This window comes from Phyllobates terribilis, unplaced genomic scaffold (genome assembly GCF_046119375.1).
Source record: "Phyllobates terribilis strain yellow unplaced genomic scaffold, ASM4611937v1 Scaffold_9__5_contigs__length_417890890, whole genome shotgun sequence".
Taxonomy (NCBI): Eukaryota; Metazoa; Chordata; class Amphibia; order Anura; family Dendrobatidae; genus Phyllobates; species Phyllobates terribilis.
Genome location: NW_027362769.1, coordinates 378,948,522 through 378,967,480, shown reverse-complemented (window position 1 = coordinate 378,967,480; position 18,959 = coordinate 378,948,522). Strand labels below are relative to the sequence as shown.

At 41.3% G+C, this 18,959-nt stretch overlaps 1 protein-coding gene across 3 annotated transcripts in view; it reads right to left on the bottom strand.

The window, feature by feature from the left end:
• CACNA1H (calcium voltage-gated channel subunit alpha1 H) overlaps positions 1-18,959 on the bottom strand; it is a 606,200-nt gene that overhangs the window by 95,630 nt on the left and 491,611 nt on the right. For all 3 annotated transcript variants that reach the window (XM_073648442.1, XM_073648440.1, XM_073648441.1), the window contains exon 11: positions 776-927. In XM_073648442.1, coding sequence (XP_073504543.1) covers positions 776-927 — 152 coding nt within the window. The remainder of the gene's footprint in view (positions 1-775; positions 928-18,959) is intronic.

Below are 18,959 nucleotides of genomic sequence, written 5' to 3'. Positions count from 1 at the left end.
ACAAAAGTTTTACAAAAACTTATTTTGATTTAGAAAAGCAGCACTAGCATATATTATATAATGTGATAAAATTATTTCATATTATTTTTTAAGAAAAAAACTAAAACTAATTTCAGATGATTTGGGATATTTCCTTTAAGAGTCATGGTGGCGGCACGGGTATATCTGATATCTTTCTGAATTTCAGCACCAGCAGAGTCCTCCGTGGTCTGGCAGGGTCCGCCGTGTGACAGCACTTTTAAAAAAGTTACAAGGATGATTCCACCTACGTGGGGACGGCCTGAGATTTCCTAACGAGGGAATCAATTTAAGAAGTCAGTTTCATTTAAAATGCATGCCGCTGAATAATCGGCGCCCGGCATCTGGCTCAGGCGCAGAAAATGAGTATTGACTTTCCGGGGAGAGACAATCTTTTTAGCGAGTTTGAGGGGTCAGCATGGCAGGAGAAGAAAAAAAGTTAGGAAAATGTCATTCAGAGTAATAATGCCGGCGGCTCAGGTCTCAATCCTTTCTTATACAAAGTATGCGGCTTAATTACGTTCTTAAAGGGAACTCAGCATAGACTCCTTTGATAAACCAGGCTCAAATAGTTTTGCCCTGAACAGGGCGGAGCTCCAGAGATCTGTGAAGCTCCGCCCTTTCAGACCCTGTTTCTCCCTGGACTGTTCCTTTAAATTTATTGCACATTTTGAATAGATTTTGGTCTCCATGTATCTGGGGAAGGGGCAGGATTTAAAGGGAAACTCCACTGGATAAATGAGCGAGAAGTGATCACCTGATGACGACGATGATCCCATCAAAGATGTTATATGGGTTCTTGATGTATCCAAAGATTCCAAACGCGAGAAGCTTGAGGAGCATCTCCAGGGCGAACATGCTGGTGAAGACGATGTTACTGATCTCCAGGGCGTTGGTCAGCTCCTCCGGCTGGAGGGGAGAAGCACAAGGCATCGTTACAGAGGCCGCCCATACTGTCCGCTGAGCCGGGTATCTAAGCCTGACGTTTGTCATATTGTCTGCTGGATGGTGTATCTAAGCTTATCAGCTGTGTATCTAATCCTATAATAGTATCACCCATCTGCTAAGATGTGCATCTAAGACAACCCCTTTAAATTGCTGCTGCCAGAGTGACTAGTTAGGTGAGCACCCTCACAGCCGCAATATAGGGGGTTGTCTTAGATACACAGCTCAGCAGATGGAATCACACAGGATAGGATTAGATACACGGCTCAGCAGACGGAATCACACAGGACAGGATTAGATACACGGTTCAGCAGACAGTATCACACAGGATAGGATTAGATACACGGCTCAGCAGACAGTATCACACAGGATAGGATTAGATACACGGCTCAGCAGACAGTATCACACAGGATAGGATTAGATACACAGCTCAGCAGACAGTATGACACAGGAGAGGATTAGATACACAGCACAGCAGACAGTATCACACAGGATAGGATTAGATACACGGCTCAGCCGACAGTATCACACAGGATAGGATTAGATACACGGCTCAGCAGACAGTATCACACAGGATAGGATTAGATACACGGCTCAGCAGACAGTATCACACAGGAGAGGATTAGATACACGGCTCAGCAGACAGTATCACACAGGAGAGGATTAGATACACGGCTCAGCAGACAGTATCACACAGGATAGGATTAGATACACAGCTCAGCAGACAGTATCACACAGGATAGGATTAGATATACAGCTCAGCAGACAGTATTACACAGGATAGGATTAGATATACAGCTCAGCAGACAGTATCACACAGGATAGGATTAGATATACAGCTCAGCAGACAGTATCACACAGGATAGGATTAGATACAGCAGCTCAGCAGACAGTATCACACAGGATAGGATTAGATACACGGCTCAGCAGACAGTATCACACAGGATAGGATTAGATATACAGCTCAGCAGACAGTATCACACAGGATAGGATTAGATACAGCAGCTCAGCAGACAGTATCACACAGGATAGGATTAGATACACGGCTCAGCAGACAGTATCACACAGGATAGGATTAGATACACGGCTCAGCAGACAGTATCACACAGGAGAGGATTAGATACACGGCTCAGCAGACAGTATCACACAGGATAGGGTTAGATACGCAGCTCAGCAGACAGTATCACACAGGATAGGATTAGATACAGCAGCTCAGCAGACAGTATCACACAGGATAGGATTAGATACACGGCTCAGCAGACAGTATCACACAGGATAGGATTAGATACATGGCTCAGCAGACAGTATCACACAGGATAGGATTAGATACATGGCTCAGCAGACAGTATCACACAGGATAGGATTAGGTACACAGCTCAGAAGACAGTATCACACAGGATTGGATTAGATACACAGCTTTGCAGACAGTATCACACAGGATAGGATTAGATACACGGCTCAGCAGACGGAATCACACAGGATAGGATTAGATACACGGCTCAGCAGACAGTATCACACAGGATAGGATTAGATACATGGCTCAGCAGACAGTATCACACAGGATAGGATTAGGTACACAGCTCAGAAGACAGTATCACACAGGATTGGATTAGGTACACAGCTCAGAAGACAGTATCACACAGGATTGGATTAGATACACAGCTTTGCAGACAGTATCACACAGGAGAGGATTAGATACACGGCTCAGCAGACAGTATCACACAGGAGAGGATTAGATACACGGCTCAGCAGACAGTATCACACAGGATAGGATTAGATATACAGCTCAGCAGACAGTATCACACAGGATAGGATTAGATACAGCAGCTCAGCAGACAGTATCACACAGGATAGGATTAGATACACGGCTCAGCAGACAGTATCACACAGGATAGGATTAGATACATGGCTCAGCAGACAGTATCACACAGGATAGGATTAGATACATGGCTCAGCAGACAGTATCACACAGGATAGGATTAGGTACACAGCTCAGAAGACAGTATCACACAGGATTGGATTAGATACACAGCTTTGCAGACAGTATCACACAGGATAGGATTAGATACACAGCTCAGCAGACGGAATCACACAGGATAGGATTAGATACACGGCTCAGCAGACGGAATCACACAGGATAGGATTAGATACATGGCTCAGCAGACAGTATCACACAGGATAGGATTAGATACACGGCTCAGCAGACAGTATCACACAGGACAGGATTAGATACACGGCTCAGCAGACAGTATCACACAGGATAGGATTAGATACACGGCTCAGCAGACAGTATCACACAGGATAGGATTAGATACACAGCTTCGCAGACGGTATCAAACAGGATAGGATTAGATACACGGCTCAGCTTTACAATTGTCTGTCGTGTTACACTGCATTACATTATGACAATTGCAATACTTATCGGTTTAGATACACTGACTCAGAGCACCACACATAAGAGGCTTAGATACTCCATCTAATTAGCAGAGGGTATTAGATACACTGGTTAAGAGTGCGATTATACATAACCCCTCCAAATCTGTGAGTGACGCCCCCTATGTGTAAAAAAAGCTATTAACCCTCCCTCCCCCAGGACATTTTTCGGCTCTTTTCTCGCATGACCTTGATGAGGGGCTGAGAAGTCGGCATTAATAATTCCTAGCCCCCCGTATAGCGAGCCGGCGATAAAGGAGACACTTTGCATAACTCAGTCGCCCTTTCTTTTTGTTTTTGGCGCAGAGGGAGTTTTCCTTGTGATCAGATTCTTCCCGTCGTCTCAGCCTGCGACTTGTCCTCTATCAAGGAGTGGAGTCTGCCGGAGTGTGAAGGAGCTAATTAGATGCCCAGTGGTTTGGCTGCGTTTCAGAGCGCCGGCTGCACTGTGGATACGGCCTGGTCCATGCGCTTGGCGGGAAGCCACCGCCATACAGTAGCTATTACACATAAAGGATATATATCTGTCGGGTGCAGACGAGAGACATATTCATACTTGCCAGCTGTCCGGGGGCTGCCAAATGCCGAAATATATATCTACTGGCAGTCATTTAAAAAAATCACTTTCGACAGCCAGTAATGAAAGAAGCGACTATGAGTAAAATTTAGGATCCTGTCACGCAACGTGTAAGAAAGACCAAGTGCAACACGAAGGGAAGAGGGGGAGGTAGCCCAAACACTAGGGAAAGGGGGAGTGGAGACCCCTAGACTGATCTAATAACAGCCTGCCTACCCTACCGTCCCTATATTGGTTTACACCTATCGCCGAGCAAGAAACCTAAGCCCCGTATATCCCTAGAACTAGGCCCTAGATATGGAGGGGTGAGCACTGGTCAGGCCCCATTACATACTAAAGACAACAAAATAGACAAACAAAGGGGATAAACTTAGCTTAAGCAAACACCAGAGAGAAAACGCCAACTGTCCTCCAAGGGCACCAAAGAAAAAGCTAGTCGACTACTAGAGCTCCAGTGCCTGCACAAAGGTACATAGTAATATCACCAGCGACTCCCTGGAACAAACTGAGTGTTTTTAAACACCTAGACCAGGGTGTGTCAATCAGCAGCAGAAGGGAGGTTGCCGCTGGGTCCTAAAGGAAGAAGGATTAAGAAGTTGTCTGCAATGCCAAGCGCAGTGACCTTCTACAGCCAAATCCTGAGCGACTGCCTATTACACCTGACACACCCATGACAGATCCCTTCTCACGCTAACATCAGTCTGTCCTGTCCTGCATAAATGTGAAAACCGCATTTGAATATCTTATTCCTTCACTGAGATATAAGCACTTGAAGATGCAGGCCCAAAGCCTGAGACTGTACTACTGAAAGTGCTCCCGATTGCTGAAAAAACCACCAGGTAAGCAGCTCTTACTGTAAGTGTTATTATTTTACTGGGGGAAAACATTCGGATTGAGCAGACGTTTTCCGAGTAGTGGACAACCCTTTAAAGAAGTCCTTTCACTGGATTTTTTTATTGTAGCTCCTCCAGTTGCCGTCGCTCCACTGATTCTGGAACAGTTTTTCTTTTTCTTCTGTGCCCCCCCGTTCCAAAGTTATGTTCTCCGGTAATAACGGTGCAAAGTTTTCCTTCAACCAACAGAACTTCTCTGTGGGCGTGGCCGTGTTTTGATTGGCTGATGCCAGAAGGAAAAAAAAAAGGAAACGCCCACAGAGAAGTTTTGTAGGTTATGCCCGGTTGCTTAAAGGAAAACTTACATCTTCATTTACGGGGCCATAACTTTGGAACAGAGGGGCACAAAAGAAAAAGAAAAAGTGATCCAGAATCTGTGGAGCAGTGGAAATTGGAGGATGTACTCAGTTTAAAAAAAAAAATCGGGTGAAAAGTCCCCTTTAAGAGAACTATGAAACCAGAATGGAAAAGGATTATTTTTTCTTTATTTTTTGGCAGAAATTCTTCTAAATTGATTTAAAAGCTTGGGTTCCCATTTGATGCACAGTGTATATGACCTAAATGTCCTCTGTCTGGCAAAAAATCTGTTAAGCAACATATTAAATTCAAAAACGGCGATGAATGTATCGTAACTCGCTGGAGGAATCCGGACCAGAGACAAAATGACATTAAAATAAAATGTGTCTCCGGGGGAACGTTCTCTTACATGCAAATGCTGTTTAGCGCCACTATCTATAATTGGGGCTTCTCAGGAAGATAAAGCGCATGTTTCCTTTTTAATTTGACAAGGATTAAAGAATGTAACGTAATTACCAAAAAGCTAAATGTTATTCATTTACTGACTGCTCCATCAAGAAACAAAATCAACATCTAAAAAATATATATAATATACACAAAATACTATTATATAGATATAAATATTCCTCACCACTATGGTCAGTATTATAGTAGTTATATTCTTGTACATAGGAGCAGTATTATAGTAGTTATATTCTTGTACATAGGGGGCAGTATTATAGTAGTTATATTCTTGTACATAGGGGGCAGTATTATAGTAGTTATATTCTTGTACATAGGGGCAGTATTATAGTAGTTATATTCTTGTATATAGGAGCAGTATTATAGTAGTTATATCCCTGTACATAGGGGCAGTATTATAGTAGTTATATTCTTGTACATAGGGGCAGTATTATAGTAGTTATATCCCTGTACATAGGGTCAGTATTATAGTAGTTATATTCTTGTACATAGGGGCAGTATTATAGTAGTTATATTCTTGTACATAGGGACAGTACTATAGTAGTTATATTCTTGTACATAGGGGGCAGTATTATAGTAGTTATATTCTTGTACATAGGAGGCAGTATTATAGTAGTTATATTCTTGTACATAGGAGCAGTATTATAGTAGTTATATTCTTGTACATAGGGACAGTACTATAGTAGTTATATTCTTGTACATAGGGGGCAGTATTATAGTAGTTATATTCTTGTACATAGGGGGCAGTAATATAGTAGTTATATTCTTGTACATAGGGGGCAGTATTATAGTAGTTATATTCTTGTACATAGGGACAGTACTATAGTAGTTATATTCTTGTACATAGGGGGCAGTATTATAGTAGTTATATTCTTGTACATAGGGGGCAGTATTATAGTAGTTATATTCTTGTACATAGGGGGCAGTATTATAGTAGTTATATTCTTGTACATAGGGGGCAGTATTATAGTAGTTATATTCTTGTACATAGGAGCAGTATTATAGTAGTTATATTCTTGTACATAGGGGGCAGTATTATAGTAGTTATATTCTTGTACATAGGGGGCAGTATTATAGTAGTTATATTCTTGTACATAGGGGGCAGTATTATAGTAGTTATATTCTTGTACATAGGGACAGTACTATAGTAGTTATATTCTTGTACATAGGGGGCAGTATTATAGTAGTTATATTCTTGTACATAGGAGGCAGTATTATAGTAGTTATATTCTTGTACATAGGAGCAGTATTATAGTAGTTATATTCTTGTACATAGGGACAGTACTATAGTAGTTATATTCTTGTACATAGGGGGCAGTATTATAGTAGTTATATTCTTGTACATAGGGGGCAGTAATATAGTAGTTATATTCTTGTACATAGGGGGCAGTATTATAGTAGTTATATTCTTGTACATAGGGACAGTACTATAGTAGTTATATTCTTGTACATAGGGGGCAGTATTATAGTAGTTATATTCTTGTACATAGGGACAGTATTATAGTAGTTATATTCTTGTACATAGGAGCAGTATTATAGTAGTTATATTCTTGTACATAGGGGGCAGTATTATAGTAGTTATATTCTTGTACATAGGGGGCAGTATTATAGTAGTTATATTCTTGTACATAGGGGGCAGTATTATAGTAGTTATATTCTTGTACATAGGGACAGTACTATAGTAGTTATATTCTTGTACATAGGGGGCAGTATTATAGTAGTTATATTCTTGTACATAGGAGGCAGTATTATAGTAGTTATATTCTTGTACATAGGAGCAGTATTATAGTAGTTATATTCTTGTACATAGGGGCAGTATTATAGTAGTTATATTCTTGTACATAGGGGCAGTATTATAGTAGTTATATTCTTGTACATAGGGTCAGTATTATATTAGTTATATTCTTGTACATAGGAGCAGTATTATAGTAGTTATATTCTTGTACATAGGAGCAGTATTATAGTAGTTATATTCTTGTACATAGGAGCAGTATTATAGTAGTTATATTCTTGTACATAGGGACAGTACTATAGTAGTTATATTCTTGTACATAGGGGGCAGTATTATAGTAGTTATATTCTTGTACATAGGGGGCAGTAATATAGTAGTTATATTCTTGTACATAGGGGGCAGTATTATAGTAGTTATATTCTTGTACATAGGGACAGTACTATAGTAGTTATATTCTTGTACATAGGGGGCAGTATTATAGTAGTTATATTCTTGTACATAGGGGGCAGTATTATAGTAGTTATATTCTTGTACATAGGGGGCAGTATTATAGTAGTTATATTCTTGTACATAGGGGGCAGTATTATAGTAGTTATATTCTTGTACATAGGAGCAGTATTATAGTAGTTATATTCTTGTACATAGGGGGCAGTATTATAGTAGTTATATTCTTGTACATAGGGGGCAGTATTATAGTAGTTATATTCTTGTACATAGGGGGCAGTATTATAGTAGTTATATTCTTGTACATAGGGACAGTACTATAGTAGTTATATTCTTGTACATAGGGAGCAGTATTATAGTAGTTATATTCTTGTACATAGGAGGCAGTATTATAGTAGTTATATTCTTGTACATAGGAGCAGTATTATAGTAGTTATATTCTTGTACATAGGGACAGTACTATAGTAGTTATATTCTTGTACATAGGGGGCAGTATTATAGTAGTTATATTCTTGTACATAGGGGGCAGTAATATAGTAGTTATATTCTTGTACATAGGGGGCAGTATTATAGTAGTTATATTCTTGTACATAGGGACAGTACTATAGTAGTTATATTCTTGTACATAGGGGGCAGTATTATAGTAGTTATATTCTTGTACATAGGGACAGTATTATAGTAGTTATATTCTTGTACATAGGAGCAGTATTATAGTAGTTATATTCTTGTACATAGGGGGCAGTATTATAGTAGTTATATTCTTGTACATAGGGGGCAGTATTATAGTAGTTATATTCTTGTACATAGGGGGCAGTATTATAGTAGTTATATTCTTGTACATAGGGACAGTACTATAGTAGTTATATTCTTGTACATAGGGGGCAGTATTATAGTAGTTATATTCTTGTACATAGGAGGCAGTATTATAGTAGTTATATTCTTGTACATAGGAGCAGTATTATAGTAGTTATATTCTTGTACATAGGGGCAGTATTATAGTAGTTATATTCTTGTACATAGGGGCAGTATTATAGTAGTTATATTCTTGTACATAGGGTCAGTATTATATTAGTTATATTCTTGTACATAGGAGCAGTATTATAGTAGTTATATTCTTGTACATAGGAGCAGTATTATAGTAGTTATATTCTTGTACATAGGGAGCAGTATTATAGTAGTTATATTCTTGTACATAGGAGGCAGTATTATAGTAGTTATATTCTTGTACATAGGAGCAGTATTATAGTAGTTATATTCTTGTACATAGGGGGAAGTATTATAGTAGTTATATTCTTGTACATAGGAGCAGTATTATAGTAGTTATATTCTTGTACATAGGGGGCAGTATTATAGTAGTTATATTCCTGTATATAGGGGCAGTATTATAGTAGTTATATTCTTATACATAGGGGCAGTATTATAGTAGTTATATTCCTGTACATAGGGAGCAGTATTATAGTAGTTATATTCTTATACATAGGGTCAGTATTATAGTAGTTATATTCTTGTACATAGGGAGCAGTATTATAGTAGTTATATTCTTGTACATAGGGAGCAGTATTATAGTGGTTATATTCTTGCACATAGGGGCAGTATTATAGTAGTTATATTCTTGCACATAGGGAGCAGTATTATAGTAGTTATATTTTTGTACATAGGGGGCAGTATTATAGTAGTTATATTCTTATACATAGGGAGCAGTATTATAATAGTTATATTCTTGTACATAGGAGCAGTATTATAGTAGTTATATTTTTGTACAAAGGGGGCAGTATTATAGTAGTTATATTCTTGTACATATGGGACAGTATTATAGTAGTTATATTCCTGTATATAGGGGCAGTATTATAGTAATTATATTCTTGTACAAAGGAGCAGTATTATCTATATATATAATCGTCTTATCCCGTCTGTCTGTCTGTCTGTTTATCTGTCTGTCTGTCCGTCTGTCCAGGAAATCCCGCGTCGCTCATTGGTCCGGCAGCGGCCAATCAGCGCCGCAGGATTTCAGAAAAAAGATGGCGGCCGTTAGCGGGTCATCTGCGGGACGGAGCTCAGCGGCGTTGCAGCCGGGAGATAAGCGCCGCGAGGCGCTCTTCTCCCGGCCGGTAACAGCAGAAGGACCCCGACCACCGGACCCATCTGCGGGATGGAGATGCAGCCGGGAGATGAGAGGCGCGAGGCGCTCATGTCCCGGCCGGTAGCAGCGGAAGGACCGCCGGCGTCGCTGACATCCATGCGGAAGGGAGGACCGGGGAGCGGCGCTGCGGGTCGGGATACTTCTGCTGCGAGCGCCCGCTCATGTCCCGGGTTCTCGCAGCGGAAGTAGCCGCACAGGCAGCGCCGCTCCCCGGTCCTCACCAAGACGATTCGATGATTGGTCGCGGTCTTCGGACCCGACCAATCACTGATCTTAGCGCAAAAGTTAAATACCGCTGTGCTGATTGGTCGCGGACGCTGCCCGCGACCAATCACCGATTTGGGCGCCAAATTTAAATATCGGCCGCGACCAATCAGCACAGTAGTGGTTAACTTTAGCCGCAAGATCAGTGATTGGTCGCGGGCCAAGACCGCGACCAATCAACGATTTGTGCGGCACATTTAAATAGCGGCCGCGACCAATTGGATGTCAGCGCCGCTCCCCGGTCCTCCCTTCACACCCTAGCCGCATGGATGTCAGCGGCGCTGCCTGTGCGGATACTTCTGCTGCGAGAACCCGGGACATGAGCGGGCGCTCGCAGCAGAAGTATCCCGACCCGCAGCGCCGCTCCCCGGTCCTCCCTTCACACTCTAGCCGCTGATGTCCCCACAGTATACGCATGGTGTTACAAAGGTCCGGACATTTGTGTTAAAAATCGCTGATTGGTCGCAGGCGATGCCCGCGACCAATCACCGATTTGGGCGCCAAATTTAAATATCGGCCGCGACCAATCACCGATCTTGGCTCCACATTTAAACACCGCTGTACTGATTGGTCGCGGACCCTATTTAAATATGGCGCCAAAATCGGTGATTGGTCGCGCCCAGCGTCAGCGACCAATCAGCACAGCGGTGATTAAATGTGGAGCCAAGATCGGTGATTGGTCGCGGCCGATATTTAAATTTGGCGCCGAAATCGGTGATTGGTCGCGGGCAGCGCCAGCGACCAATCAGCGATTTTTAACACAAATGTCCGGACCTTTGTAACACCATGCGGATACTGTGGGGAGATCAGCGGCTAGGGTGTGAAGGGAGGACCAGGGAGCGGCGCTGCGGGTCCGGATACTTCTACTGCGAGCAGTCGCTCATGTCCCGGGTTCTCGCAGTGGAAGTAGCCGCACAGGCAGCGCCGCTCCCCGGTCCTCACTAATTCGATTCCGCTCCCCGCTCCTCACCAATACGATTCGCTGATTGGTCGCGCTCTCCGCACGCGACCAATCAGTGATCTTGGCGCTAAAGTTAAACACCGCTCTGCTGATTGGTCGCGGCCGCTGCCCGCGACCAATCACCGATTTGGGCGCCACATTTAAATAGCGGCCGCGACCAATCACCGATCTTGCCGCCACATTTAAACACTGCTGTGCTAATTGGTCGCGGACGCCAGCCGCGACCGATCAGCGAGCTTGGCGCCAAATTTAAAGAACGCTCTGCTGATTGGTCGCGGACGCCAGATGCGTCCAATCAGCGAGATTGGCGCCAAATTTAAACAACACTCTGCTGATTGATCGCGGTCGCTGGCCGAGATCAATCAGCAGTATTGGCGCAAAATTTAAACAACGCTCTGCTGATTGGTCGCGACCGTCAGCCGCGACCGTCAGCCGCGACTAATCAGCGATTTTGGCGCCAAATTTAAACACCGCTTTGCTGATTGGTCGCGTTCGCCGGCCGCGACCAATCAGCAGTATTGCCGCCAAATTTAAACACCGCTTTGCTGATTGGTCGCGGTTGCCTAATGCGACCAATCAGCGATTTGGGCGCCAAATTTAAACGCCGCTCTGCTAATTGAGCCCAGTCGGCCGCATACCTATTCTAGAATACCCAATGCGTTAGAATCGGGCCACCATCTAGTAGTGGTTATATTCTTGTACATGGGGGCAGTATTATAGTAGTTATATTCTTGTACATAGGAGCAGTATTATAGTAGTTATATTCTTGTACATAGGAGCAGTATTATAGTAGTTATATTCTTGTACATAGGGGGCAGTATTATAGTAGTTATATTCTTGTACATAGGGGGCAGTATTATAGTAGTTATATTTTTGTACATAGGGGCAGTATTATAGTAGTTATATTCATGTACATAGGGAGCAGTATTATAGTAGTTATATTTTTGTACATAGGGAGCAGTATTATAGTAGTTATATTCTTGTACATAGGGGGCAGTATTATAGTAGTTATATTCTTGTACATAGGGGGCAGTATTATAGTAGTTATATTTTTGTACATAGGGGCAGTATTATAGTAGTTATATTCATGTACATAGGGAGCAGTATTATAGTAGTTATATTCTTGTACATAGGAGAAGTATTATAGTAGTTATATTCTTGTACATAGGGGGCAGTATTATAGTAGTTATATTCTTGCACATAGGAGCAGTATTATAGTAGTTATATTCTTGTACATAGGAGCAGTATTATAGTAGTTATATTCTTGTACATAGGGGGCAGTATTACAGTAGTTATATTCTTGTACATAGGGGGCAGTATTATAGTAGTTATATTCTTGTACATAGGGGCAGTATATTCTTGTACATAGGGGGCAGTATTATAGCAGTTATATTCTTATACATAGGTAGCAGTATTATAGTAGTTACTGTTAGAACCCTCCTGTTAGTTTTACTATCTTGTGTTTTGCGGTCACGTGACCCTCTGCTGATATATTCCAGCTCCGCCCTTCTGGCTTTGCTGGACTTCAGTGTTTTTTGCCTGTTTCTCTAGCCTGGTGCTTCGGTGCCTTTCTCTGTCTAGTTTGCTTGGTCCTCTGGGACCTCTAGTACTTTTTGTCAGTTTGTCTTTTTGCTCTGCAACAACTTCTATTAGGAGGTGTCCCATTTTTGTCCCAGTCCTTAGCTCTTTTAGGCACCCCTCCCTTTATTCTATAGGTCTCCGTTCAGACTAGCCGAGGACGAAGGCGGGTCTGTTCACAAGAAACAGGCTGCCCGCTACATCGCAGGGATTCAGCTTAGTCTTACTGTAGGGACAGCTTTTCCCATTCTTTCCTTAGTTTATGTTTCAGATCATAACAGTTATATTCTTGCACATAGGAGCAGTATTATAGTAGTTATATTTTGTACATAGGGGGCAGTATTATAGTATTTATATTCTTGTACATAGGGGGCAGTATTATAGTAGCTATATTCTTGTACATAGGGGGCAGTATTATAGTAGTTATATTCTTGTACATAGGGGCAGTATTATAGTAGTTATATTCCTGTGCATAGGGAGCAGTATTATAGTAGTTATATTCTTGTACATAGGAGCAGTATTATAGTAGTTATATTCTTATACATAGGGGGCAGTATTATAGTAGTTATATTCTTGTACATAGGAGCAGTATTATAGTAGTTATATTATTGTACATAGGGGCAGTATTATAGTAGTTATATTCCTGTACATAGGGCCAGTATTATAGTAGTTATATTCTTGTACATAGGAGCAGTATTATAGTAGTTATATTCTTATACATAGGGGCAGTATTATAGTAGTTATATTCTTGCACATAGGGGGCAGTATTATAGTAGTTATATTCTTGAACATAGGGGGCAGTATTATAGTACTTATATTCTTGAACATAGGGGGCAGTATTATAGTACTTATATTCTTGTACATAGGGGCAGTATTATAGTAGTTATATTCTTGTACATAGGGGGCAGTATTATAGTAGTTATATTATTGTACATAGGGGGCAGTATTATAGTAGCTATATTCCTGTACATAGGGGCAGTATTATAGTAGTTATATTCTTGTACATAGGGGGCAGTATTATAGTAGTTATATTCTTATACATACGGGGCAGTATTATAGTAGTTATATTCTTGTACATAGGGGCAGTATTATAGTAGTTATTTTTTTGTACATAAGGGCAGTATTATAGTAGTTATATTCATGTACATAGGAGCAGTATTATAGTAGTTATATTATTGTACATAGGGGCAGTATTATAGTTGTTATATTCTTGTATATAGGAGCAGTATTATAGTAGTTATATTCTTGTACATAGGGGGCAGTATTATAGTAGTTATATTCTTGTACATAGGAGCAATATTATAGTAGTTATATTCTTGCACATAGGGGGCAGTAATATAGTAGTTATATTCTTGTACATAGGGGGCAGTATTATAGTGGTTATATTCTTGTACATAGGGGGCAGTATTATAGTAGCTATATTCTTGTACATAGGAGCAGTATTGTAGTAGTTATATTCTTGTACATAGGGGGCAGTATTATAGTAGTTTTATTCTTGTACATAGGAGCAGTATTATAGTAGTTATATTCTTGTACATAGGGGCAGTATTATAGTAGTTATATTCTTGTACATAGGGGACAGTATTATAGTAGTTATATTCCTGTATATAGGGGCAGTATTATAGTAGTTATATTCTTGTACATAGGAGCAGTATTATAGTAGTTATATTTCTGTACATAGGAGCAGTATTATAGTAGTTATATTCCTGTATATAGGGGCAGTATTATAGTAGTTATATTCTTGTACATAGGAGCAGTATTATAGTAGTTATATTCTTGTACATAGGAGCAGTATTATAGTAGTTATCTTCTTGTAGATAGGGAGCAGTATTATAGTGGTTATATTCTTGTACATAGGGAGCAGTATTATAGTAGTTATATTTTTGTACATAGGGGGCAGTATTATAGTAATTATATTCTTATACATAGGGAGCAGTATTATAGTAGTTATATTCTTGTACATAGGGGGCAGTATTATAGTAGTTATATTCTTGTACATAGGGGGCAGTATTATAGTAGTTATATTCTTGTACATAGGAGCAGTATTATAGTAGTTATATTTTTGTACATAGGGAGCAGTATTATAGCAGTTATATTGTTGTACATAGGGGGCAGTATTATAGTAGTTATATTCTTGTACATAGGAGCAGTATTATAGTAGTTATATTCTTGTACATAGGGGTCAGTATTATAGTAGTTATATTCTTGTACATAGGGGGCAGTATTATAGCAGTTATATTGTTGTACATAGGGGGCAGTATTACAGTGATTATATTCTTGTACATAGGGGCAGTATTATAGTAGTTATATTCTTGTACATAGGAGCAGTATTATAGTAGTTATATTCTTGTACATAGGGGTCAGTATTATAGTAGTTATATTCTTGTACATAGGGGGCAGTATTACAGTAGTTATATTCTTGTACATAGGGGCAGTATTATAGTAGTTATATTCTTATACATAGGAGCAGTATTATAGTAGTTATATTCTTGTACATAGGAGCAGTATTATAGTACCATAGTTATGTTGAGGAAAAAATTATAAATTTAGCCTAGTTTTGCAGTTTTGCGTAGTCATTGAGGAAATCTTACAGTCCCAATAAATTTGTGTCGATTCACAGTAGAAGGGCTGTGCCAATAGCAGCCAGAGACAGTAAGAAGTCAGTGGGCCCCTAATGCATTTTTAGTAATCTTTTCCCCAGATTTAAAGGTGGAGTTGCTAAATGTCTGATCGCTGGGGGTCTTGCTGCTGAGTTCCCCTCCCAATCCTGAGAATGGGAGGCTCAAAATCCCCTACTGGAATGAAGTGTTTGTGAGCATGTACGACCATGGAGCAGTGGTCGCACATGCTCATTACAGATACATTCACACGTGAAACTTGGGGACATCATTCTCGTGATTGGTGGTGGTCTCAGTAGTTGGATCACAAGTGATCATATATTTGGATTTTTTGCTTTAGGGTCGCCTCTACATACGCTGTAGCTCTTAACATCTAGTTTTTCTTGGACATTATACTTGCTAATTTTGGATAAACCCTCCTGCCCTTGGTGGTCCTTTTTGCTGTATATTCACCACTAGTCTTAGCTTCAAACCCCACAAATTGCTTTTATCCGGGAGTAACATTACGTTTTATACTTTATTTCTCTCCGTTTCGTGTCATCAAAACTTCATTTAGAGAAGAAAAAGAAAAAAGAGTCAAAAACAAACAAATTATCTACAAGACAGGGTCCCGCAAGTAAACCCCCTCCGACACCGGCGGCTCTGCTTGGCTACGCTGTTAATTAAAGACGTCTTCTCAAAGGAGGCGATAACGCTTTCATTTCAAAGTCCCGATAACCTCTTTATTTCAAGATTAATTTTTTTTTACATTTTTTATGCCTTTTTTTTTTGGACTTTTTCTTTTCTCACATTCGATTTTCGCATTTAATAATCACCCAGAATTCAGTAACTTTCTACCTGTCTTCAATGTGACAAGAAAGTCATTTGGATGAAGGATGGAGAAAGGTATAAATTGAAATGTGCTTGGAGATTTAGGCTACAGAAGAGGAGGGGGCGCCGGCCGCTCTGTAATCTTGTGTTTTCACGCAATGTAACCGCTGTTGGTTTTAGCAAAACGGCTTTTATTGACAATGCAATAGATTCAGGCAGTAAGGCATAAATAGCAGAAAATATATTGGTTGGCCGCCCGCCTGGAGAGGTATACGCCTGGAATTTTTTAAGCCTTTTTTCGAAATATTTCTCTACGAAACTAAAGGAATTTCTACACTAGCTACTGGGGGGATAATAGGAAACTTCTCATTGTATACAGAGAATGGCAGATATCTAATAAAGTTCTGGTTCTATGCTAGATCAGAATTTCATTTATGCAGAAGGAGGAGGAGGCACAGAAAAAAAAAATCCAAAAATGTGCCCTCTTCCCACCACCTGGTGCTGGAAATCTGGAATAGTGCACTGATTCTTCCAACCACTAGATGGTGCTTTAGAAAAACACTTCTACCCATAACTGAGCGAGTGATCTACAAAGTGCAGGTATAGTTTATTTCGACAGCACACCATGTGGTAAAACATGGTATTGCAATTACCGTCTCGTGCTGATATCATAAAATGTGGTGTTGGGCATGGGATAGGTTCTAGCTCATGGCCACAGAGAACCCTGACTTTTTCCCAATATGACATTTTATTAGTCGAGGTTAAAGCAATCCTCCACACTGGGGCTAAAAAGTGACTATACATTGTACCTGTAAAATCAACCAACCAGGTGATCTCTGCTTTTCTTCCACAGTATCCTCTGCTCAGGTGGGCTTTCCTTCCCTCCAGCTTCCAAGAAGACCATGGCTGTGGCATGGGGAGTGCAATGGTTAGTCTAAACCTTTCCTATCCTGCCATTCCTAACCTTTACAGTGCTGTGGGATAATAATGGCAGAGGAGGCATGGTTTAGACTTATCACTCCACTCCTCGTGCCACTCCTCGGCCATCTTTGAAGCAGGAGGAAAGGTTTGCAGATCTGCGCATAGGTGGCCGTGGAAGGCATACAAAGTGCATCAGGTAGAGTGACTATACATGAGAAATGTATAATTAGTTTTCAGTTCCATAGTGGAGGGTCACTTGAAACTGGGGTCTAAAGTCTAAGTGACTCAAGGGACTAAAAAAGGTATGGCCTTGTCCTTAAGTCTTGATACAAAGGTAGTTCTAAAACCAGAAGATCTGTAGTAAAAGAGGACATGGGAGTTAGATCGAAACTAATCCTGCCGATGGAGCTATACTCAAAGAATGTAGCTAATGTCATGCCCATTGGTAACGTTAGAAGACCCAAAGGACAACCTGAGATATAGTCGAGACTAGAAGACAAGGAAGATAAGGACTGAAGATGGCACCACAGTCATTATGAGGAGCCACAGTTGACCAACTAGGAGGAGTTAGGCTAAAGATGTCAAGAAAATGATACTAAGACATTGGTGGTTGATACAACAAACGATGATATTATCAGATGCTGCTCGATAATGAGGTTTACCACCAGTTATTACCAATAGTAGAGTAGAGCCAAGGTCCTTCATTGCGTGACCTGGTAAATGAAAAGTCAACGTGCTCTAGTCCTGTTTCTCATGAGCTCTGTTGTCCTTATTGTCAACTTTTTAGCAAGCCAAATCCCAACATTGAATGATGTACTATGTCATATACATCAGGTTAAGAGATGAAAATGAGTATAATGTCTTGGAGCCTCATGCGACTACGCAAACATTGTCTATCTCCTGGCATCATAAATAACTTGCTTCATTTCAAGTGTTATTGTGGCGGCCGTGAGGGTTCGGCCGCCACAGAGGTGTTGCATCTCACCCAGAGGTGTGGTATCTCACTCTCAGGTAAGGTAGGAGTACAGCTCGGGACCCTAACACCTGCATCCAACACATACCAGCAGTGAGGGCAGGGCGAGATTGCTCCTAAGGGAGAGCACAGTCCCAGGTCCCTAGCTGTTGGGAAGAGCTATGTAGTGGGTGTGGGTGGAGGAAGTAGCTTAGGGGAGCACAGGAAAGGAGAGTATAAATAGAGAAGCCATCTTGTTTAGAGAGAGTAGTAGAGAGCAGGAGATCAGAACAGTCTGCAGAGAGAGGAGTTGGGAGCAGGAGCTCTGTAAGAGCCCTGCTCAGGCGGAGGGCCTGAGGAGAGGCCCAGGACTGAGGGAGAAGATGAGAGGAGCAGGAAGGGCTCCAGGAACGAAGAAGGGACCCCAGGGGTACGGGCAGTGCTGGAGGCTACCCGTACGCCCGAATCTAACAGGAGGTGGAGGGGTCAGGCCACACAAAGGGGACCGGTCCCTCAACTAGCGGAAGACTGTACGTCTCAACTAGAAACCGGAGGCTGCAGTATTTCAAGTCCTGCAGCCAACAGTCCATACCAGTCTCTCCAAGAAGGTAGCTATAGAGGATCCAGGGGACGGAACAGACGTCGCCCGACAAGGCCCGCAGGTACCGGATTGGGACACTTGGTATGAGGTGCAGGGAAACGGCCAGAGGGAGAACACACAAAAGGGGGTCCCGCTAAGTACTCCGGAGATATCTGAGGGTGGACTGAACCCCTCCCTGAGTAAGCGCAGCACGACGAGGGAAGTTACACTGGTACCTGTAACTTGGACTGCAACAACCGTGAGTAAAGACCCTGAGGACTGCACCCCACTGTCTCTGTGATTATTATCTACGCCATCACCACTGCACTACAAC